Here is a 23,767-nt window from a genome sequence, read left to right as displayed (position 1 = left end):
AGTTTTCATATAATTCTGTATGGATATTTAATTGGTTTCATTAAAAGTTTTTCTTCATTGACATAACACACGTGGAAACTTAAAACTAATCATTTACGCAAGCGCGCAATTAAAAAATTTGTTTACAAATGGTATTCAGTTGTCAGGCAAATCATACAAAACTCTTTTAACAATTATGGATATTAAAATACTTAATGTATTAGGAATTATTGGATTTGATGGTAAGTATCTAATTGCCAATTATTTAATTATAAATTACTGGTTATAATTTATGAATATTTATTTTAAACTATTTCTGCACCATAACAGGCATAACTAAACACGGATTACAACTTCATCCTAATAATAATCATCTAATCTATTCAATGGGAAATAAAGTCACTGTAAAAACAATCGAGACAGGTGAACAAATTTTCTTATCAGGTCATACTAATGTCATAACAACACTATGCATTTCTCCATGTGGTAAATATATTGCTTCCGGGCAACTTACTCACTTAGGATTCAAGGTAATGACAAATTTATATTACGCCGATTAAAAAAACAAATTGATTTAAGAAAAAAAAATTTTAAATAGAGAAACGAATTTTGAAAAATTTCATTGTTTTATGCAAGCATAAATATTCTTTAATTAATTTAATTTGGGAATTTTTAATGGTATTAAATTTTAGCTGTCATTTTGCAATTTTTTAATTGTCTTTTAAAAAAAAATTTTTTCAAAAAAATTATTTGAAGAAAATTGTATTTTTAATTTATTAAAATTTCTACATGTCAATTTTTTTTATAATTTTTTTTTTTGCCATTATTTATTTATTAAAAAAATTATCAAATAATTGCTAAATTAATTTTCATGAATTTTTATACTTGACTCCAAACATTGAAATTCTACAAAGTAATTTTGAGTGTTTAAAATTTTTCTGCAAACATATATATATATATATTTAAATTTAATACAAATTCATGATACTGCAATTGAGAGATATCTGAAAATTTTTTTAGCAAATAAATTATAGCAAGAAAAATTATTTGAAAAATTTCCAATTTAAAAGCTCTAAAAAATTTCAAATAAAATTTTTTTTAAAATAATTTTCTAGAACTAGTTTACTTCTTAAGACAAATCAAAAAATTGTCAAGTGTCTGTTAATTTCAGTATCATAAAATTCCTATAAAATAAATTAAAAAAAAACCATCATTCAGGCCATGGTAATTATATGGAACTACGAAGAAAAAAATATGCTAGGAAGCTATGAAATCCATAAAGGCAAAGTTGAAGACATCTGTTTTACGTGTAAAAGTAATTATCTAATAAGTTTAGGCGGAAGAGATGATGGGAAGATTATTATTTGGGACATCAATAAAAATATGGCAATATGTGGTTTGTTTTCATAATTTTTCATGGTTTAATAAATTCAACATTTTATTAAAATTAAACATCAATTAAATAAGTATTTTTAAAAAATTTGCAGGAGCATTTGCTAGTACTGACATAACAGGTAATGCTGTGACACTTGCTCGAGCAAATCTTCGCGATCGATGTTTCCTCACAGGTGGAGACGGAACTTTAAGGATTTGGCAAATAGATCCTGATGCACGGAAAGTTCACGGGTCGTATATTAAAGTAGGAAAAATACGTCGCTGTATTAATTGTATTGCCATTGATGATAAAGACCAGGAAGCTTATTGGGGAACATCTTCAGGAGATATTATAATGACTCGGTAATACAATTCAATTTATATTATACTTTTTCATCTAAATACTAACTAGATTAATTGATAGGTTGAACTACGACAGTGATCTGAATAATTTAGAACCTTCAACACCACCAGTAATGGTGGGGTGTTACTCAAAAATACCTGACGATCCAAAAAAATTAAAAACGGGAGTCGGAAATTTATACTCTGGAGGAGTAACTCAGTTAATTTTGTTACCAAACAAGAAAATAATTGTAGGAACTGGTAATGGTACAATTGAATTGATTGAAATCGTTCCTATTCCCGCCGGTGCGATGACTAAACAATTAGTCAAATTGCCAAGTACTCCACAAATACGCACTGTAAGTTTACTTTTTAAATTCAATGCAGAGGATAAAATTTTTATTAAAACACTCGAATTTTTTCAGTTAAAAAAAACAAGCGTACGTGGTGCAGTGACATCAATTACTTGGTACGAAAAAAATGCATTCCTTGTCAGTACTTCATGCTGTGAAATTTATGAAATGCATTCAACAAATTTAAAAAGTAATATCATTTTAACATGTCACACTGACTCTGTATATGACGTGGCTTTTCCTCAGTACGTATTTTTATTTATTACTTCAAATTATCTTCATTAAATTATTGATTTATATATTTTTATAGTAATTATTCAGAAATATTTGCTACTGGAAGTAAAAATGACATACGACTGTGGCATTTAGAATCTCAAAAAGAATTATTGAGAATTACTGTACCCAATTTTGTATGTACCAGTCTTTGTTTTTTTTATGATGGTAAACTTATTTTATCAGGTAAAATATTCATCAGTTTTTTTGTTTGAAATAATTATTGCTTTACTTATGTCAAAAGGAAAGATAAAAATAATTTTTTTCTTCAATCAATTTGGGCATGTCAAAAAAGTAATAATCTAGTCAAAAAAAATTTTTTTATATCCCCTTTTGACATAAGTAACGCTTTATGAAATCAAATGAAAATCTTTTATTAATATTCAATAAAATTATAGCTTGGAACGATGGAATTATTAGAGCATTTAAACCACAAAGTGGTAATTTGTATTTTTCAATTGAAAATGCACATATAAAAGCTGTTTCAGCTATTGGTATAACTAGAGATGGAAAGACTTTAATAACTGGTGGCTGTGATGGACAGGTTTTGTACAAAAACTTTTATTTAGTAACATACATTTAAAATTTCTTCATAAAAAAAGATGATACATACTTATTCCACTTAAAGGTACGAGTGTGGCAATTATTCAAAGATGTTCAAAGATTAAAAGCAATTTTGAAGGAACACCGAGGTCCTATTACTTCATTGCATGTTTCTCACAATGGCGAAGAAGTAATAAGCTCAAGTACTGATGGGACATGTGTCATCTGGGATATAATGTAAGTTTTTAAAATTTTATGTTAAATTAAGAAATAGTTAATGAATATATTTCATTTGAACTTTTTACAGAGATTGTTCAAGGAAACAAGTAATTATGGGTAATACAATGTTCATGTCAGCGAAATTCCACCCCAATGGCCTGCAAGTTCTTACCTGTGGTACGGATCGCAAAGTCGGCTACTGGGAGACATTGGACGGTACCATAGTCCGTGAAGTTGAAGGATCAACAATCGCTTCGATAAACTGCATAGATATCAGTCCAGATGGAGCTTATTTTGTGACGGGTGGCAATGATTGTTTAGTTAAATTTTGGGAGTATATTACGGGTGACATCACTCACGTTGGAACAGGTCACGCAGCCGTCATAACAGCATGTAAGTTCAGCTCTAACAGCATGCATGTCGTGACTACGAGCGCTGATGGTGCTGTTATCATTTGGAAAAATCCTTTTGACGATTCCGCGGACTCCAGAAGTGTCAAAAGTGACTCTAAGAAATCTAGAAGCAGCCATGAAGGTTCGATTTCTCGGCAAAGTTACCCTCGAGAAGAAAATGTAGGAAATATAAGCCGCAGATCTGTATCTTCTATTGGTAGTATTCGGGCTGTTCATAAAGGTATGAATTTTTAACTTCCCGTTAAAAAAATTGAAAATTTTTCACTTAATTTAAAAAAAAAACCAAAAAAAAAAATTTGAATTTTTATGTTTTTTTAAAATAACTTTAAAGCCTGCGAAAAATTATAATAAAACCATGTATATATTTTTGTGCTTTAAAAACTGCGTTGAATTCTTTGAAAATGAAAATCGAACCACGCATTCATTTTAAGACGCTTCAAATTCAAACTTATCTGTCAAAGCGAGTAATAAAATAAACAATAACTACTATAATTATTTTTAGGTCAAAAAGGCAATGGATCGTGTCAATACGATCCAATTCAACCAGCCAAAGACAATTGTCAGTGTAAAGATGATCAAGAAGCACCAAGTAGTCAAACTGAGAAGAATATTTCTTCGAAATCAGAAAATTCTAAAATTCTTTCCAATACAAAAACTGAACAAACTTCAGCACCAAGTTCTGTTAAGTCTTTTAAGAATTGTTGCCATGGTAAAGACAGCAAAGAAAAATTATCGTCGACACGAACAGACAGTGTACAAAGTATCTTACAAGATGGACATTCTCAAGCTCCAGAAACTAATCAGCGAAATTCAATTAATAAAAATCTAATCTTTGTAACATCTGGAAAAAAATGAATTGATGTACTTGGAATTATCCTTATATTATCATTTTATTTTAATAGCTTAGTGATTAAATATATTAAATAACAAATTTTTATTTCAACCCCATGCTTGACTTTTGCAGTAGTGAATTATTAATTTTCCATCTGTTCCGTAGCAGTCGTATAAATTTTTGACTGTTTGGTCAGGTGCTGGAGCGAATGTCTGGTTAATATACAGAAACTGCAATAATAAAAGTAATTAATTAATTAAATATAATAGAAGGTTAATAATTGTTTATATAAATATTTAATTTAAAAAAAAAAATTACCAATCTTTCATTTGCGTCAAGTTTTAAATACTTTTTTATAAATTCAGATATCCATCCAATATGCTGTTCAGGACTCACTGCCCATTTCTTTTTTTTCATTATCGGAGCGTTTCCAGTAGCTTTCAATAAAATGTCAACTGAAATAAAATGTTATTTTAAATTAAGACTGTAAACACGAAGTTGTAAATTCAAGTAGCTTGTAAGTCTTAAAAAAAAGAAGTTTTCAATTACTTTTTAAATCTAGATAATTAAAACGACGTCTAATAAATAAGAAATTTAACTTTAGTACATTAAAGATTAAATATTAAAATAAGGATGAAGAAATGCAATTCGCAGAATTATTATCTGATTTGGTGACATTAAAATTCTATGTTTTAAATTATTATTTTTTTTATATTAATTTCCAAATTTAATTTGATTTTACTTTATTTACATACAAATTATTTTAATTAATTTTTATGGAATATTATATTATATATTCACAGAAAATATTTTCTCGTAAAAACTGTACATACTGTGTAATAGAAATTGCCATTTAGCCTGTGCCTTGGCATCAATAAACAAAATCTAAACAAATAATCAATAGCTACAAACTGACAACTGTTATTATTTCAATAAAAATCAACATACTTTTTGTTTTATCCTTTGGTGCAGATTGAGATCCGTCAGCTCCTGATAAATTGGTATCAGACAGTGTTTGTTTTAATGATTCCATTTCAGCTTCTTCAGCTGTTGGTTTATTATTTGATGTATTGTCTCCAACATTTTCACTAGCTTCTTGTGAAGAAATTTCTTCTCCTTTATCACCCATTGTTGATAAATTTTTATGACTGTCAAATCAATTCATTACCAGTCCATTCAGAAATTCATTTTAAAAAATTTTTGTGATAAAGCCAATGTTGTGACAATACTAAAGTAGAAGGTTATGTTGACAAAACATTGCCATCCTTTTTCTGACAACAACTACCGAATTTAATGATTTTAGTGTTGGTCAGTTTACATAAAAGCGATTTAATAAAAATTAATTAACATTCTTTTCATCAAGAAAATATTTTTTGATACTGAAATTAAAAGACATTTGGTAATTTTAGAATATATTTAACAAGTTGATTATAGCAAGAAAAATTTTTTAAAAAAATTTCATCTTTAAAAACTTTAAAAAATTATATATGACATTTTTTAAAACATTTTTCTGGACCTAGTTTTTTTTTAAAATAAAAATCAAAAAATTGTCAAGTCTGCAAATTTCAGTGTCATGATATTTTACAAAAATTAACAGTCAACTGTCAACTACATTACTATGAAAAAATTTTAATAAAAAAATTCCAGAGCTAGTAATTAAAAACAATTAAAAGTATAAATTTTTAAAAAGTATTTTTTTTTATGATTGAGTTATAATAAAAATTTAAAAAAAAATTGCTATATGTCAGTTGATTTTAAAAATAATACTGAAGTTAGCGGTCAGCTGTCAATTTAAAAAATTTTTTTAACAAACCAATTACGATAAAAAAATGTTTCTAAAAATTTTCACTTGTAATTTTTATTAATTTTCACTTGTGAAACTTTTTAATTAAATTTTTTTTTTTAGTCATTTAAATGTGTCAATTTAAAACTGTCAACTTCAGTGTTATTTTTAAAATCACAAAAATTTGAAATCTTAAATCGTCGTTTACAAATGACGTAAAAATACTTATATAACGACAGTGCCGTATATACAATAAGAGACAATAATTTATGTCTGCTCGTGTTACTTTGGTATCGATAAAAGTTTGGATTTATGAAAATTTGTCCAAATAAATATGAAAGTTTGTAAAATTGCTGATGAATATAAATGAATAAAAGCACAGAAAAATTTACGTATAATTGTATATAAATAAAAATGATTCTATGCAAACTAGATCATCTGTTCAATTTTACAGTTGTTCAAATGACCAACTGAACAAATAAAATTCCCTATTTTTAAAAATACGTACAGTTAATAATATGTTTATTTGATTTTAATTCCAAAAGTATAAATGGAAAAATGAACATAACTATAAATGAAAATTTATAAATTTACTAGTTAATAAAAAATATCATTTGAATAAATGATTAATAATACAAGTGTATAAAAAAATAAATGAAACATTCACTTAATGAACTTATGTATTTAAAAAGATAGATCCTTATGTAAAAAAACTATTATAATAATTTGAACAAATGAAATTGCGGATAAATAATGGTAATGAATAAATGTAGAAATGATTTTATGAATAAATGACATTATGATCATTAGTATTTTTGAGGTTGTGTATAAATAAACATTTGAAAATATGATGATCGGTACAAATGAAAGTTGTCCGAATGGATATTTGAATAAATGAAATTCTATCAAAATAAATCAATAAAAATGAACATCTGCATTAAAGTTAATCAGTAAAAATGAATATTTGTCCAGAAGTTAAACTGTAAAAATGAATATTTGTCAAGAAGTTAAACTGTCAAAATGAATATCGGTTAAAAAAAAGATTTCCACGAAATGTCTTATAATTCTATAAGCATGTTGCTATCTATTAAGAACGAACTTTATAACATTTCACCCTCAAAGGGCTGTATGTGGATGTTAAAAATTAAGAAAACTTAAAACTTTTAATGTATAATTTTTATAGGTTTAAAACGGATTTTATGAGTATAAATTTTACTTACTGAGAAGCGCTTAAAATTGCAATGTGTGTGTGTGTTTGTGTGTGTGTGTTAAGATAAAAAAAACTAAGTCGATCACCGCAAGCCCGGTCACAATCGATTCATCCGTTCGTGAGTTATCGTTGTCGAAAGAAAACCGAATAAAGTATTTTTTCGAAATTTCTTCAAAATTTCTGGCTCGATCGATTTAGACTTGAAGATTCTTTGGAAAAGCTTTAAAAAGTGCGTCGAATGCCGCCAACCGCGTAACAATCGCTTCATTCATTCAAAAGTTATTGCAGTTTGAAAATTCAAAAAATGGTGTTTTATTAAACGTCTATCAGACTTTTGAGCTCGGAGAGCTGAAAATCATCATAAATGCAATTTTAAGCGCTTGGGTATGGAATTAGCGGGAAGTTGCAGGGATGGCTTTTAGGGTCAACCGGTTTCCTAATTTTTTTTAATATTTAACGCCCTTGCGCTGTTCTCAGTGAGTAAAATTTATACTCATAAAATCCGTTTTAAACCTATAAAAATTATACATTAAAAGTTTTAAGTTTTCTTAATTTTTAACATCCACATACAGCCCTTTGAGGGTGAAATGTTATAAAGTTCGTTCTTAATAGATAGCAACATGCTTATAGAATTATAAGACATTTCGTGGAAATCTTTTTTTTAACCGATATTCATTTTGACAGTTTAACTTCTTGACAAATATTCATTTTTACAGTTTAACTTCTGGACAAATATTCATTTTTACTGATTAACTTTAATGCAGATGTTCATTTTTATTGATTTATTTTGATAGAATTTCATTTATTCAAATATCCATTCGGACAACTTTCATTTGTACCGATCATCATATTTTCAAATGTTTATTTATACACAACCTCAAAAATACTAATGATCATAATGTCATTTATTCATAAAATCATTTCTACATTTATTCATTACCATTATTTATCCGCAATTTCATTTGTTCAAATTATTATAATAGTTTTTAGTAGATTTCATAGAAATCTAACTATTGTATTTGTCATCATGTCGGAACTTTCGAAAAATTTTGCTACCTCCGTACTCAGCTCGACGAGCTGAATCAGAAAATATATACAGTTCAAAAGTTTATATATGTATGTATATATGTATATATATATATATATATATATATATATATATATATATATATATATATATATATATATATATATATATATATATGGGATATAACGCGGGCTTGTCGGCACGATGACGTCTACAATTTTTAACCGATCGTTATAAAACTCTACATATTCATTTTTTGGCTCAAAACAAAGGTCAAGTTCGAATATGAGCTTAATCGGATGAGTATTTTCGAAATTACAAGATTTTAAAATTTTGAAAAATCAAAATTCGCATATTTTCACTGCTTCTCCCCCAAATAACTTTTGAATGCTTCGAGATTATCGAATTCGGTAAAATGCATCTGAAAGCTGAGAAAATAAGCTTCAATATACGTACCTATATATTTTTCTAGACTAAAAAATTATACTCTTTCAGTATAATTTTAATGAAATTTTACTATTGCAGTCGTTTTGAAAATGTTTTTCGTACATCTGAAGATAATAGACGTTAGTCAGTTAGTTATTCATGTATTACACAGATTTCCACATCACCCATGAGGTACTGTGTTGTGATGCGTGCCCTTTCTTTTATGTGGCGGGTCCCCTTTAGGCCTTTACCACGAAGAAATGAGCGAAGGGAGCAAAACGGATTTCTGAATATTTTAATCAATATTTGACAAATTAATTACGTAAAATTTAGAAAATGATTCATCAGTTTTTCATTTTTGGGATTATTATGATTTGAAGTTATGACTATTAGACGACCCACATTTATTGTTATAAATGTATGTAATTGGTCAGATAAGAAAACAATTAATTTTGCCCCACTTCAGCCATCCCTAATATCCTTGTCTTTTTCATTCATTTTTTTTTATTTTTTTTCATTTATTTTTTTTTTTCTTGTCTTGTATTTGAAGTAGTTTATATAATTTCTAGATCTTATATTTGAAGTCGTTTATATAATCATCGAGATAAGACACTTATAATTCAATAATAAAAATCGATATTATCTAAGTTATTTTCATAAATTTCATTAAGAAAACCATCTCTGTTGTAAGTTTTCCATATTATGATCAATAAAAATTAAATTTTCGTTTTCTCGAATATAGTCAATAAACTGATCAAAACTGATAGTTTTATTTTTATACTGACAAACAAGATAATGATTTTGATCTAACCAAATTATTGTTAATATTTTCGATGTATTAATTGTAGAAAGATTTATTGTTATAAGACTAATGAGTTTTTGACAAATACCGTTAATACAAAATGAAAAGATTTTAGTTTGTAAGCCATGACTTATTGCAAATAAAGTTCCTTTGTTACCCCAAATCTCGTTAGAAGTAATCATTCTGAAAAAATCGTCTATTCTCGGGCTTTCTAATATATCTTCTGTTCTATTACTAGTTCTAATTTCAATTTCTCCTGATGTACATAATTTTTCATAAAAATTTAAATTAATTTCTAATTGATAAATGACAAATATTTTAATTTCATAAAATCTTTCTTCGTCATTTAAAATAATTTCAGCAAATGTTCGAAACAAGCAGTTTCCATCACCGTTAACGTTATCAACAAAGAAATTATTTAAAATTAAATTGGGGAATCTTGCTTCAACCACTTTCCTTTTTCGAATCAAATTCTTATCGTGATTTAAGTTTTTCGCGTAAATTTCAAATTTATTCTTTACGTTGTCATAAATTTGTAAAATCAAATTTCGGTTATTCTCAATAATATTCAAGATGTCACTTAAAGATTTACAACAATGTATTTTATTTACAATTTGTTGTGCCTCATGTGTAAAACTTTTAACAATACTCTTAGATATTTCTTGCTTACTCAATCTTTCAACTACAATATCAATAGAATCAATGGTTGAGTTGAAAGTATTAGAATCAATTCCTTCGTGATCTGGTTTGTACTGTGGTCTACTGTAATTAGAACTTATACTTGAATCAATTTTTATTTCAACTATATGAATATCTTGCCATGTTTTCCCGTTAAACGTGGATGACTCAAGTTTCCTATGAGCTGCTATGAAATGCCAATTAACTTCATTTATAATTGTGAATGGTATTAGTGTATATCTGATACTAGGTAAATATTTATAAATACAACTCTTTTCATGTGTATCTTTCATTACCGCAATGACAATTATGGTTATATTTAAAGCATCACTCACAGCGTAAATTGAACCTTCATTTCCCCATTCACCTTTACGAGATATCATACGTAAAAAGTCATCTAATTTTGGATGCATCATAAATAAACCATTTTCGTCTTTAACAGAAAATGCACCTCGATTAATTAATGGTTCATATTTACCTTTATGGCAAATAATAAAATTTATAATGAAAAGTTTTATATCAATGTACCTTTCTTGATTATAAAATACTAACTCAGCAAATGTTCGAAATAAACAATTATTATCAAGAGATACATTAGTTAATTAAAATGTTTCATTTAGAATATGATTTATTTCAGTACTCTTAATAGATAAGCTATTAGTGTTTAGGTAAAACTTTAAATAATTACGAGTATTTGAATGTTTAATAAATTTTTCTATTGTATTTTTCTCAATTAATTTATAAACTTCTGAATATAGTTTACAAATTAAATCATCATTTTGATTCAACACTGATTCAATTTCTTGTACTGTTTTACTTTTTTCTATTTCAACTAAAATTAAATCAACAGTAGTTATTGTTTGGAATTTTTGATTGTTCTTGATAGCTTGTTTTTTGTTACAATTTGTTTCAATAATATTTGGATTAATATTTTTATCAATAACTTTAATTTTAGTTGAACGTAAACTTTTTTTTTTCATTGTTACAAAATTAAATTTGATTGTTTCTAATAATTTACGTACATTTATTCTGTCATCATTTAAATGAATTAAACTTGAAGTATTAATTTGTAAGACAGTACTTAACAATGTAATATCATATGCTTTAGATTTTTTAATTAATGGAATGTAATAATTTGAGTTTGAATCAAAATACAAATAAAAATCTTCTCGATAATCAACTGACATGATTCTTTTACTTGAAAGATTGGATTGTGTTATAATATTAATTGGACGTTGAAGTATTGCTGATATCAATACGACATTTCCTGTTTTTACGCATTGTTCACTTAAAATATTTTCAAAAGATATTTTTCAAGAAATATAGTGTTTTCATGAAATCTACTTCCATTTCGCCTGCCGAATGGCCATTTTTTTACATAAGGATCTATCTTTTTAAATACATAAGTTCATTAAGTGAATGTTTCATTTATTTTTTTATACACTTGTATTATTAATCATTTATTCAAATGATATTTTTTATTAACTAGTAAATTTATAAATTTTCATTTATAGTTATGTTCATTTTTCCATTTATACTTTTGGAATTAAAATCAAATAAACATATTATTAACTGTACGTATTTTTAAAAATAGGGAATTTTATTTGTTCAGTTGGTCATTTGAACAACTGTAAAATTGAACAGATGATCTAGTTTGCATAGAATCATTTTTATTTATATACAATTATACGTAAATTTTTCTGTGCTTTTATTCATTTATATTCATCAGCAATTTTACAAACTTTCATATTTATTTGGACAAATTTTCATAAATCCAAACTTTCATCGATACCAAAGCAACACGAGCAGGCATAAATTATTGTCTCTTATTGTATATGCGCAACCGCTAGTTACACAGTGCCGTGCTTATACGTCTAGATTACCAAAAAAGTTTCCGAACCTTTAGCTACTTCCTAAAAAAAAATTTTACTCTAAAAAATTTTTATACTGTCATCAACAAAATTTCACTGTTAATCGTGAAACTATTCTTTATTGTAAGTATTTTTTTCAATTGAATAAATTTTAAAATACTAATTAAAAAATCCAGATTTTATTTCAGTATATCTGATGAATAAGCGGCGTCTCATTGTTAATCTAACCTCTAACTATTTATTATTTATTAATTACATTCTCGTAATTAATCAACTTATAAATATTTATGAAAGCACTCACAGTTGATATTAGACTAAAAATTTTAACATTTTTATTTATTTACTTCTAAATTAAATAGAAAAATAAATTGTTTGTGTTTCTGAAAATAGAAAAAGTGCACTGTAATGATCTTGTCAAACATGGAGTTGATAAATAACACTGCTAAGTAATTTTTGTATTCGTTTTATAGGAAGCAGAATATCAGAATAAAAATATTTAAAATGACTGAACCAACGACTACAGACTCTGGAAGGATCGTTAAGATGGAAGTTGATTACAGCAGTAACTGTGATGTTAAAATTCCCGAGTGTAAAAAATTAGCGCAAGAAGGAAAACTCCATGATGCACTTGACCAACTTTTGGTCTTGGAAAAATTGACCCGAACAGTAAGTTGAAAAAATATCTTATGAACATTTGTTAATTTATCAAGACACAAATTAATTATTAATTTATTTGTGGATCAATAGGGTGCTGATATGATTTCCACGTCACGAGTGCTAGTTGCGATAGTAGAAATTTGTTTTGAAGCTAAAAATTGGGCGGCCTTGAATGAACATATAGTCCTGTTATCAAAAAGACGTTCCCAATTGAAGCAAGCAGTCACGAAGATGGTCCAAGAGTGCTCGACTTACATTGATAAAACTCCTGATAAACAGACGGAGATTAAACTTATTGAAACTCTGACATCCGTAACAGCGGGAAAGGTAAATTTATTTATTTATTATTTAATTTAAATATCATGAAAATTAAGTTAGCCGACATTTAAAAATTTTTAGAATTTTTTTCATTAAAAAAATTTTTACAAAAAAATTAAAAAAAAAATTTAATTTTAAAAAACTTTAAAAACTATAAGTGCAATTTTTTGAAAATATTATTCAGTTTTAATTTAATAATTAAAAAAAAAAACTCAAAAAATTACCAATGTCGGCTAACTTTAATTTTATGAAGTATACTCAGTGTAATCTGTAGTGAAAAAAAATTTCAGATAACATTAAATATAATCCAGATTATACTAAATTATAAAGAAATGCTCAAAATTCAATTGTACTTTTTGAAAACCAAAGTATTGATTTAAATGATTATTTTTCTTTTAGATTTACGTTGAAGTAGAACGTGCTCGCTTGATTCATCGTCTTGCTAAATTGAAAGAAGAAGACAATGATATCACCGGCGCAGCATCAATAATGTTGGAGCTTCAAATAGAAACTTACGGCAGCATGGCTAAACGCGAAAAAGCAGCTTTGATACTCGAACAAATGCGTCTCTGTTTAGCAAAACAAGACTTTGTTCGCACGCAGATAATCGCTAAGAAAATAAGTATCAAGTTTTTTGAAGATGAGAACAATGAAGAGACTCAGGCACTCAAATTGAAATACTATGAGTAAGATATTTAGCATAAAATTTAATATAAAAATATCTATTGAATAAATAATTAATAACTTTATTATTATTTCAGACTAATGATGGAGCTGGCAAAGCACGAAGGGTGGTATTTGGAGCTCTGTCGTCACAACCGTGCGATCTTGGAAACCCCGACGGTAAAAAACGACTCAGAGAAACGGCACATCGCCCTTTCACGTGCTGTTTTGTACTTGGTTTTGGCTCCTCACGAGCCGGAACAAGCAGATTTAACCCACAGGTTACTCGCTGACAAATTAATTGACGAGATACCTACTTACAAAGAGCTGCTGCGACTGTTCGTAAATCCTGAGCTTATCAAGTGGTCCGGACTCTGTGACATTTACGAGCAAGAGTTACGAACTACGGAAGTTTTTACTGCATCCACGGAAGAAGGTCAAAAACGATGGACTGAATTACGAAACCGTGTCGTCGAACATGTAAGTTTTCAACAGATCCACCATTTGTTTATTTTTATTGACTTATCATATCAATTATATTTTATTTTAAACAATACACTAAACCCTACAGCAAAAAAGTCATTAAGGGATTACATGGGTTTCCTCTGGGAAAAAATGGCCTATTTTCAAGAATTTTTTTTTAATAGAAAAAATGAAATATTTTATTCAAACTTTTTACTGTCTTGAAGATACATGTTTAATAAGGGATTACTGATATAAAAAAAAAAAAAAAAAACTTCAAGCTAGGTCTTGAACGAAGGAAAAAAATGAAAATTGGATTTTTGTCAAAGGTTTTTACAAAAAAATTAAAAATTTGGTTAAAATTTCGCGGCATTTTTTTAAGTATTTTTAATTAAAAAAAAAAAAAAAAAAAAAAAAAAAAATTTCGTTCAAGACCTGTCTAAAATTTCATCAAGATCGGTTGAGTAGTTCTCGAGAAATATAAAATGCTCTGGTTCAGTCTCTATTTGATAAGTATAGTTTCGAGAAACAATTAACATTGTTTATCTGATAGACATCAAGGCTGTTATCAGTTTTGTAGAAATTGTTAAAGGCATTAATTAATCGATATTTAAAATAAATGTACATCTTTATTGCAGAACATAAGAATAATGGCCAAGTACTATACTAAAATAACTTTGACCCGGATGGCCGAGTTACTGGACTTGCCTATTGAAGAGACTGAGACTTGTCTGTGCAAGTTAGTTGAAACTGGCGTAATAAGTGCCCGTACGGATAGACCAGCTGGAGTGGTGCGTTTTACTGGTACTCAGGAACCTGCTGCTGTTCTTGACGCCTGGGCTGCGTCTTTGAATAAACTAATGAGTCTGCTCAACCACACAACGCATCTCATACATCAAGAAGAGATGCTTGCAGTTGCCAATGCGTGAACACTTTTTGTTATACAATACTATTATTTTTTTCATTATTGATTTTAAATAAGTTCAATATTTCTACATTAATACTAGGTATTTAATGATAAACATTAATAATAAATGTATAATAAAAAGAAAATAACAATAATTTTATCCGCATAATACCATTTATTTAATTATAATCTATTTACAAGAAACATCAAAATTAATTGCAATAGTAATGATTATAAAAACCGTTAATTTCATTTTTTTGCATTACGTGATGCCTTAAACTTAAAAAAGTGTTATTTTTAAATTTTTTAAATTAACATTTGTTCAAAATTAAAATTTAATTATTCGACACTCATTATACAATATTTACTTTTTAAAAGTCTATGTTAAATACAAGTAATTTAAATTTAAATAAATGATATACATATATAAAAAATTCATTTTTTTCGATATTTTTTTTTCTTAAGAAATTGTCAATTTTAATCTTATGTTTAACTTATCTAAATGCTTCAATGAATTCCAATTAATACTGGCCAATTAATTAATTTTTTTTTCTTTATAATTAAACATCGTAATAATTCGATGAAAATTTTATAGAAAAATTCAAAAGATAAAAAATCAATTCCGTGTATCATCAAGACAATTTTAATTAAAAGTTGGTAATTATACGTCACTATTATAGTAAAGGCAAATGCAGTCTTACCATTGCGACCATTTACAATATAAAAATATTATCTTTTGATTATCTCTTGACAACTATAGTAAACTGTACAAAAATTCTATCCAATTTATTGATTTATTACTATTATATATTTAATTAATTACTTAATTAATATGTGCTCGGTATTCTGTTTTAAAAAAATCCGATCGTCTGCTGTTGAAAATTTTTGCATGTGTTATTTTTTATTAAAAGACTTAAACACATTATTAAGTCTCAAAAATTTTTAAAATAATGAAACTTAGCGCCGACAGACTCCATCACAGCTCTATTAGTAACCACATCTGTACGAGGAATGTTAAATACAAACCTTCTGTACCTAATTGTAATTTACAATAACTTAAAAAAAATATTAAAAAGTATTTATGGAAATTTAAAATTTAACTTCAAAATAAGTAACTAAATTTTTCAGCTGAATTAAAGGGCACAACTAGTGTGAAATATTTTAAAAATCGATTTTTTTTTCATATTTCGATAGGCTATGCCTTTGAATATAACATACTAAAATTTTTAATCGATATCTCAAATAGTTTTTGAGTTACAGCCATTTAAAGAGTAGCCGATCGGCAGTTAGAATAAGATCATTTTATCTTTAAGCGCGTTTTTCTCGAAACAGCATTTTTCGAGTTTGCTGCAGTGATTACTCGAGGATAAATGATCCGATCACTACCAAATTTTTTTCTGCATGTTCTGTATATAGTTCTCTATACGATGACCCTTCAATTTTGTGATCTGATTTAAAATCGAATTTTGGCAGGCCAAAAACGACCAAAATTTTGGGTAAAATTCAACTTTTTTTTAAAAAACGTCTCCACATAGTCAATTTTTGAAAAATATTCTATTTTTTTTTTTTAATTTTACTGTGTATTCTTAAAATATGTATAAATACACATGGTACTGAAATTGAGAGACATCTAATAATTTATAGAATTTTTTTAACAAACAAATTATAGCAAGGAAATTTTATTTAAAAATTTCATCTTTAGAAACTCTGAAAAATTATAAATAATTTTCTTTGCCTCATAAATATACCCTTACAATTTCAAAATAATTGATACCGTAGTTTTTTTTTTTTTTTTTTTTTAATTTCCAAAAATCGTTTTTTTTTTAGTCACACTAGTTGTGCCCCTTAAAATGACAATTAATAGCTGTAAGTACTATGTCACAGACTGCACTACTGTGAAGCTTGAATGCGACTAAGCTTATTAATGAAAATGCTTGTAGCCATTTATTTTATTCAAGGAAAAAAAATGTAATAAAAAACTGGCATTGACAAATAATAAGAAAAAGAAGATAATATTATAACGTACCGATTAATGACCTGATATTAATTAAATATATCCGGATATTGGTTTACGCTCAAATTAATCGCGGTGTAAAGAAATATTTATTTTTATGTTTGTAATTATAATTTTCAGTCGTCGTACTATACGTTATGTACGTGTAGATAATAAAATAATATTAGTTGTAATTATTATGACAACAAATATAAAATTACTTGGAAGCATTTAAGGTTTGGCTCGAGTTGTTCCCACTGATAAAAGACCACTGTCTGCTTGTGTATCACTCGAGAATTTTGCACCTGAAATAAATTTTTTATTAATGTAATCAATCAGTCAATAAATCACTATCAAATAAATAGATAAATAAAAGCGGTTACCAAGGTTAGATAAATATTTATTAACAAACTGAAAATAAAAAAGGAAAAGAAGAAATATTAGTACCGTGAATTTCATTTTGATGCAAGAGTGCAACAGCTTCAGCATAAGTTGGCGGTGGCAGTTCACTTGGTCCTTGTCCTTGGGCTATTGAATCATAAGGCGGCGGGCCAGGTGTCCCAGCTCCCGATCCACCGACTCCTTGTGCACTCGCTAATTCCTGCAAACGCTAAATTAAAGCCATCAAATACACGAAATATGAGCTTGACTCAATATTGTTAAAGTAAAATAATATTGAAGTTAGCAATCAGCTGTTAATTTAAAAAATTTTTTAATAAATTAATTACAATAAAAAAATGCTTCTAAAAATTTTCACTTGTAATTTTTATTAATTTTTACATGTGAAAATTTTTGATAACATTTTTTTTCTATAATAATTTAATTGCTATAGATATTTAAAAAAATTTTTACATCTGTCAACTTTAGTGTCATAAAGTAAATGATAATAAATTAATACAATAATGATTTTGTTAATTATAGAGTGATAAAAATAAGTATTTAAAACAAAACGTACTCGAAATAATTGGCGCTGATGGATAATCATTTGTATGACGGACTTTCTTCTCAAATAAAGAATACATTTAACGGCAACCATCAGACCGGAGCAAATAAAAATAGGTCCCACAAGCCACATGTGACCAAGGTTTGAAAATATCTGACCATCAACAGCATCACCGAGTGATAAAATAGTAACAGCAGTACCAATTGTAAATAATATAACGCTGAGAGCTAGATAACTATAACTTGTGCAATCACATCTGCCAAATGTTGCTGGCTCCTCGTAACGTTCTTCAATTTGCCTAAGTCTGTTTGAAAGAAATGGACTCTCAAAAACCGTGGCCATGTTCCTGCTTCTAAAGCCATATGATTCATACCAACACCAATTGTTAAGGTTTTAATTTAAGTTGATTAAAACTTTAACTAATCTTTAAATAGTTTTATATATTTATTTAATTATTTATTTATTTGTGCTACTTAGCTATCTCAGATCCTTGAGTAATTTAAAAATCAACCAACCAAATAAACAAAAAATTAACAATACTACTTAATAAATATATTTATATTTATATTTACGTTGATAATTGATAGACAATCACAGCTATCAGCAGTGTTATTAAATACAATGAAAATATAATGATAATTAATTGTAATTAATTGTAATTTGGCTGGCAAGATGTTGGAAAAAAATTCCGGGTCGTACTGGCGACGACATTATCATTATTCCTCAGTCCTCGGTACAACTAAACTTGGATTATCGCTGTTGGCTGCTACTAACACACAGAACATTTATTTAGTCAATGTCGGCTGTTAGCTGTTGGGTTAGCTGCGGTATCTTTAAATATTCAACAGTCAAGTCTTCAGGGTTCTTGCTGTAGATATATATATATATATATATATATATATATATATATATATATATATATATATATTTTTTTTTTTTTATACGTATGTACTGTATTTTAACTCGTTGTTTCTTTATTGTTCAAGTCGGGTGTACGCACAGTCTTAAACCAGCAGTAATTGTTGTAATTGTTTATAATTATTATTATTAATGTAAAGTAACCTATATGATGACAATAATAAGATGTGTTATGTCCTGCGAGGTTACTAGATTCGCTGATGATGACACCTCGTGGACAAGTGGGTTGTTTATTGTCACGCGGGATTTTATTTTATAATTTAATTTGAAATATACTAAAGAATTACTGATTGAGATTGTGTGGTAAGGTATGATTTTTAAATGATAAGAGTTCAATTGAACTTTATGTTGATGTTTATTTAGAAATCGGAGAGACGGAGTGAATAGTTACAGATCTCGGGGAGAAGTGAAGTCACAAAGTCTCAACTCTGACTCCTCAGCTTCACTTTCCCCCACTATGGTTACACGTATACACTTATACTATTGCTAGAACTACCCTTATACATAGTACGTAGTATATTATCTTACATGTACTTATATAAACTTACTTTTATATAACACTTATTATTTGCGGCTGCGGACGGCTTACATATTCATGTACCTGTATTTACCTGGCTTTAAATTCAGCACAGCGACCTAGGGAAACCGCAGAAAACCTGGTCGAGGTACAGACAGTAATGATAACATAATATCAGATCGTTGTTAACAATGATTATCCTTATCTATTATTTATAATTTAATTAACATATATTCATTAGAATCAATTAACGTGTTATAATTTTAAAAGGCTTTTAAAGTATTATCTGCTCAATAAATTATATCAGATGCGGATTTTACTTAAATATTTGCTAATCATTTCTAAATTCAATTTAATACCATTTACTATTCAATTATTCTAATATGTAATTAAATTTGTCTAAAACCATTGTGACATTAAATCCATACATATATACACATGTATGTAGCGTCTAAATACTCATTATTTATGTTAATTAGTTACTTAAAATAAAGTGGATAAATAAGTTATTATTTATTTATTTGTTGTTAAATTCAGTTCAAGTGCCTTGTTTTTTTTTTTTTTTTTTAGAGAACAAGAGACCGTTGACTTTCCACACTTGTCTTTTATGGCTTTTCTTTTAAGGACTTGAAGTTGTCAATGTGGCAAGGACATGTTCTGTGTTTACTCGAAGATTTTATGGTTTTTCAGAACCTAATATTATATTCCTTTGTATTATTTTCTTGAGATTAAAGTTTCTCTTTCGAAGACACGTGTGCACTCAACGACCAAACTCAGCAAGTAAAACAAATAGAAATTCTAAATCTATATAAAATATAAATATAAATTTAAATTATAAATGTAACTAATTAACATATTCAAATTCTATTTTATCTGACAAGTAGTGTCACCTGCCAGATGCAACCCAAAGCATTATAGTTATTGCGACATAACAACAGCATTCAACGTGTTCACAAAAAATAAATGCGTTTGTAGTACCAATAATATTGCCATGAATAACTCAACATGCTTACCAATTTTAGATGGATATTGTTGGCGAGACGATCAGTGTCAGGCTGTAAATTCTACTTGTATTGATTATCGATGTCAATGCAAATCGACTCACGTTGCTGTCGCTAATAATTTATGTGTTCTAAAAAAGTTAACAGATACCTAACAATACATTACAAAAAGTAATAACAAAATTATAATATAGAATTTAGAATAAAATGTCGTATGAAAAAAATTTTTTATTTAATTCTGTATTATTTCTAAATTATTATTTTTTAAAAAATTTCTAAAGATTATCGATGTTAATGCAAGCCAGATCACATTACCATCGCTGATAATTTATGTATATTTAAAAATTATAAGAAAATCGTTGAAAGCACGACATATCGCGTTCTAGATTGCATAAGGGCGTATAAAAATTTTTTTTTCGGGAATCGACGTACAGAAATGCTAAAAAAAAATTTTATACGCTCTTATAGCTTCCGGAACCCACCTCGGATGCCATAAGGACGTTTAATGAAAGTTCTGTTTTTTTTTCTAAGTCCAAAAAAATTTTTTTCTTTAAACTAAAAATTTTGTTTGGACTTAAAAAAAATAATAGAATTTTTATTATACTCTCTTATAGTTCCCGGGTGCCATAAGGGGGGTAATTTTTATACGCAATATTATTCCAATAATTAGATTTTAATTGAAAGTAAATCTATTTTAAAAATATTTGTTAATTTTTTTTTTTAAATATCATTAATCGTCATTTTCTTAATTTATAAACCCACTAGCTGACCCGGTGAACTTCGTATCACCTACAAAAATTTTTTTTTTTACAAATTTTGATTTGTGATTTTTAACCTGTAAACTCTAATTTATTTTTGTCAACAATTAACACTGGTCGTATTGTAGACGGTTAAGTTGGTATTAAGTTATTAAATGAAACTTGTTGGTCATTTTAATATGTTTTATGTGTTTTATTTATATAATAAATGTATAACAAATTATAGAGCCTTTGGCGCGTAACCAAACGATCCAGGTTCGATTCCCGGTCTGGGCTGTCCGAATTACTTTTTCAGTTACCGAAAATTCCTACTGAGTAAAGGTCCTCCCCTTCCCCCTTTATCCTTTATTTCCCCCAGTTCCCAAAAATTTGTCTTTAATGACAAATTTAGCTATTATATATGGCTTTTATCTATATATATATAAGAGATTCCTATCTATATAGTCACTCATCACGATATCTCGGGAACCATCAGACCTAGAAACTTGAAATTTGGTAGGAATATTCCTTTCGCCGAGTAGAGGTCAGCTAAGAACGGATTTTACGGAATTCCACCCACAAGGGGGGTTGCGGGGGCGTTAACAATGAAAAATTCCCGTTTTTAAACTATAGCTCCTATCGACACCAAACTTGGTAGGAATCTTCTGTAGGAGATGTAGAAATAATCTATGAATGAATTTCACGATATTCCCCCCCCCCCATGGGGGCTGCGGGGGTAACTTTGAACAATGAAAATTTTTAATTTTCAAGCTAAAGGTCCTATCGACTCTAAATTTGGTAGAAATCTTCTGTAAATGATGTAAAAATAATTTATGAACGAATTTTACGATATCTCACCCCCACAGGGGGTTGCGGGGGTGGCTTTTAACAATGAAAATTTTTAATTTTCAAGCTAAAGGTCCTATCGACTCCAAATTTGGTAGAAATCTTTTGTAAGAGATGTAAAAATAATCTATGAACGAATTTTACGATACCTCACCCCCATAAGAGGTTGCGGGGGTGGCTGTTAACAATGAAAATTTTTAATTTTCAAGCTATAACTCCCATCGTTCTCAAATTTGGTAGGAATCTTCTATAAGTGATTTCAAAATGATGTAAGAGCGAATTTTATAACAACCTACTCTCAAAATGGATTGCAGGGGTGGGTGTTAACAATTAAGATTTTTAATTTCCAAGCTATAGCTTCTACAGGTTTTAAATGTGGTAAGAATCTTTTGTATGTGATGTAGGAATGCTATAAGAGCGGATTTTATGATAGCCTACTTATAATATGGATTGCGGGGGTAGGTGTTAACAATTAAGATTTTTAATATCCGAGCTTTAGCTCCTGCAAACCTTGAATTTGAAAATACTTTTGATCTACCCACCTCCTCCTACACATCTACCTCATAATTCTTACGCATTTAACATGTCGCGATATCAATTGTTGCCCAGAAATTATCCTTGAGGCAATAATTTTTTCTATTGACTCCCCGGGAAAAAATGATCAGACCTGACCATGCCTGTTCATGTATGATCAGGCCTGAAATTAGACCTGATCATGCCTGTTCATGTATGACCAGGCCTGAAGTTATACATGATCATGCCTGATCAGTTCTGTTCATGCCTGCTCATATCTGGAGTACTAAATACGCTCAGGCCTGATCAGGCCTGTCCATGCCTGACCAGACCTATCCATGCCTGCTCATGTCTGTTCATGTCTAAAGTGTTAAATACGTTCAGGCCTGTCCATGCCTGATCAGACCTCTCCATGCCTGATCAGACCTGTCCATGCCTGTTCATGTCTGAAGTGTTAAATACGCTCAGGCCTGTTCATACCTGTTCATGTCTATTCATGTCTGACCATGCCTGTTTATGACTGTTCCTCTCTGACTATCCCGGGAAAAAATGATCAGACCTGACCATGCCTGTTCATGTATGATCAGGCCTGAAATTAGACCTGATCATGCCTGTTCATGTATGACCAGGCCTGAAGTTATACATGATCATGCCTGATCAGTTCTGTTCATGCCTGCTCATATCTGGAGTACTAAATACGCTCAGGCCTGATCAGGCCTGTCCATGCCTGACCAGACCTATCCATGCCTGCTCATGTCTGTTCATGTCTAAAGTGTTAAATACGTTCAGGCCTGTCCATGCCTGATCAGACCTCTCCATGCCTGATCAGACCTGTCCATGCCTGTTCATGTCTGAAGTGTTAAATACGCTCAGGCCTGTTCATACCTGTTCATGTCTATTCATGTCTGACCATGCCTGTTTATGACTGTTCCTCTCTGACTATAGTCAGAGATATGATAAAAATTTTTTCTTTGACGAAAAAAATTTTTGGTCATCACAAAAAGTGCAAAATTATTTTTAACATTACGTTTATTTAAATAATTTTGAAATAAAAAATTTATTACATTTTCTATGGGATGTTATGGTCTGCTCTGCTCCTGCCTAATATGAAAATCATTACTTATTATATTATTTAAATAAATGTGATATTATAATGAGATTCGGTTA

General features: G+C 28.5%; 4 protein-coding genes across 7 annotated transcripts; 2 read left to right on the top strand and 2 right to left on the bottom strand.

Annotated features, from left to right (window-relative positions):
- The first annotated feature begins 36 nt into the window (after positions 1-36).
- LOC141527248 (cilia- and flagella-associated protein 52) lies at positions 37-4,395 on the top strand. The gene is made up of 11 exons (XM_074242625.1): positions 37-221; positions 310-509; positions 1,198-1,375; positions 1,467-1,716; positions 1,778-2,054; positions 2,121-2,293; positions 2,359-2,507; positions 2,720-2,865; positions 2,950-3,101; positions 3,172-3,716; positions 3,999-4,395. The coding sequence occupies exons 1-11, from the start codon at positions 176-178 to the stop codon at positions 4,349-4,351; spliced, it is 2,469 nt and encodes an 822-aa protein (XP_074098726.1). The 5' UTR covers positions 37-175; the 3' UTR covers positions 4,352-4,395.
- On the bottom strand, positions 4,368-5,622 carry Atg12 (Autophagy-related 12). The gene is made up of 3 exons (XM_074242692.1): positions 5,277-5,622; positions 4,647-4,783; positions 4,368-4,558 (listed from the first exon to the last, which is right to left on the bottom strand). The coding sequence occupies exons 1-3, from the start codon at positions 5,455-5,457 to the stop codon at positions 4,436-4,438; spliced, it is 441 nt and encodes a 146-aa protein (XP_074098793.1). The 5' UTR covers positions 5,458-5,622; the 3' UTR covers positions 4,368-4,435.
- Positions 5,623-12,032: 6,410 nt separating this feature from the next.
- On the top strand, positions 12,033-15,299 carry Rpn5 (regulatory particle non-ATPase 5). Its single transcript, XM_074242655.1, has 6 exons — positions 12,033-12,248; positions 12,596-12,791; positions 12,873-13,109; positions 13,500-13,786; positions 13,862-14,243; positions 14,864-15,299. Exons 2-6 carry the CDS (start codon positions 12,627-12,629, stop codon positions 15,152-15,154), a joined length of 1,362 nt encoding a protein of 453 aa, XP_074098756.1. The 5' UTR covers positions 12,033-12,248; positions 12,596-12,626; the 3' UTR covers positions 15,155-15,299.
- Positions 15,300-16,071: 772 nt separating this feature from the next.
- LOC141527278 (uncharacterized) lies at positions 16,072-19,095 on the bottom strand. 4 transcript variants are annotated; one of them, XR_012479166.1, is made up of 4 exons: positions 18,081-18,934; positions 17,573-17,735; positions 17,159-17,430; positions 16,072-16,167 (listed from the first exon to the last, which is right to left on the bottom strand). XR_012479166.1 is itself a non-coding variant. In XM_074242686.1 (4 exons), the coding sequence occupies exons 2-4, from the start codon at positions 18,408-18,410 to the stop codon at positions 17,357-17,359; spliced, it is 567 nt and encodes a 188-aa protein (XP_074098787.1). In that variant the 5' UTR covers positions 18,411-18,834; positions 19,021-19,095; the 3' UTR covers positions 16,072-17,356. The 4 variants fall into 4 exon arrangements, 3 of the variants coding, with proteins under 3 accessions (XP_074098787.1, XP_074098788.1, XP_074098790.1); XM_074242686.1 differs by adding an exon at positions 19,021-19,095 and having other exon boundaries at positions 16,072-17,430; positions 18,081-18,834; XM_074242687.1 differs by having other exon boundaries at positions 17,347-17,430; positions 18,081-18,937.
- Positions 19,096-23,767: the final 4,672 nt, after the last annotated feature.

This window comes from Cotesia typhae, unplaced genomic scaffold, assembly GCF_013202065.1.
Source record: "Cotesia typhae breed Kobodo isofemale line unplaced genomic scaffold, CoteBio_Ctyphae contig_4, whole genome shotgun sequence".
Taxonomy (NCBI): Eukaryota; Metazoa; Arthropoda; class Insecta; order Hymenoptera; family Braconidae; genus Cotesia; species Cotesia typhae.
Note: the sequence above shows the minus strand (reverse complement) of the source record. Positions and strands in the feature narration are given on the sequence as shown.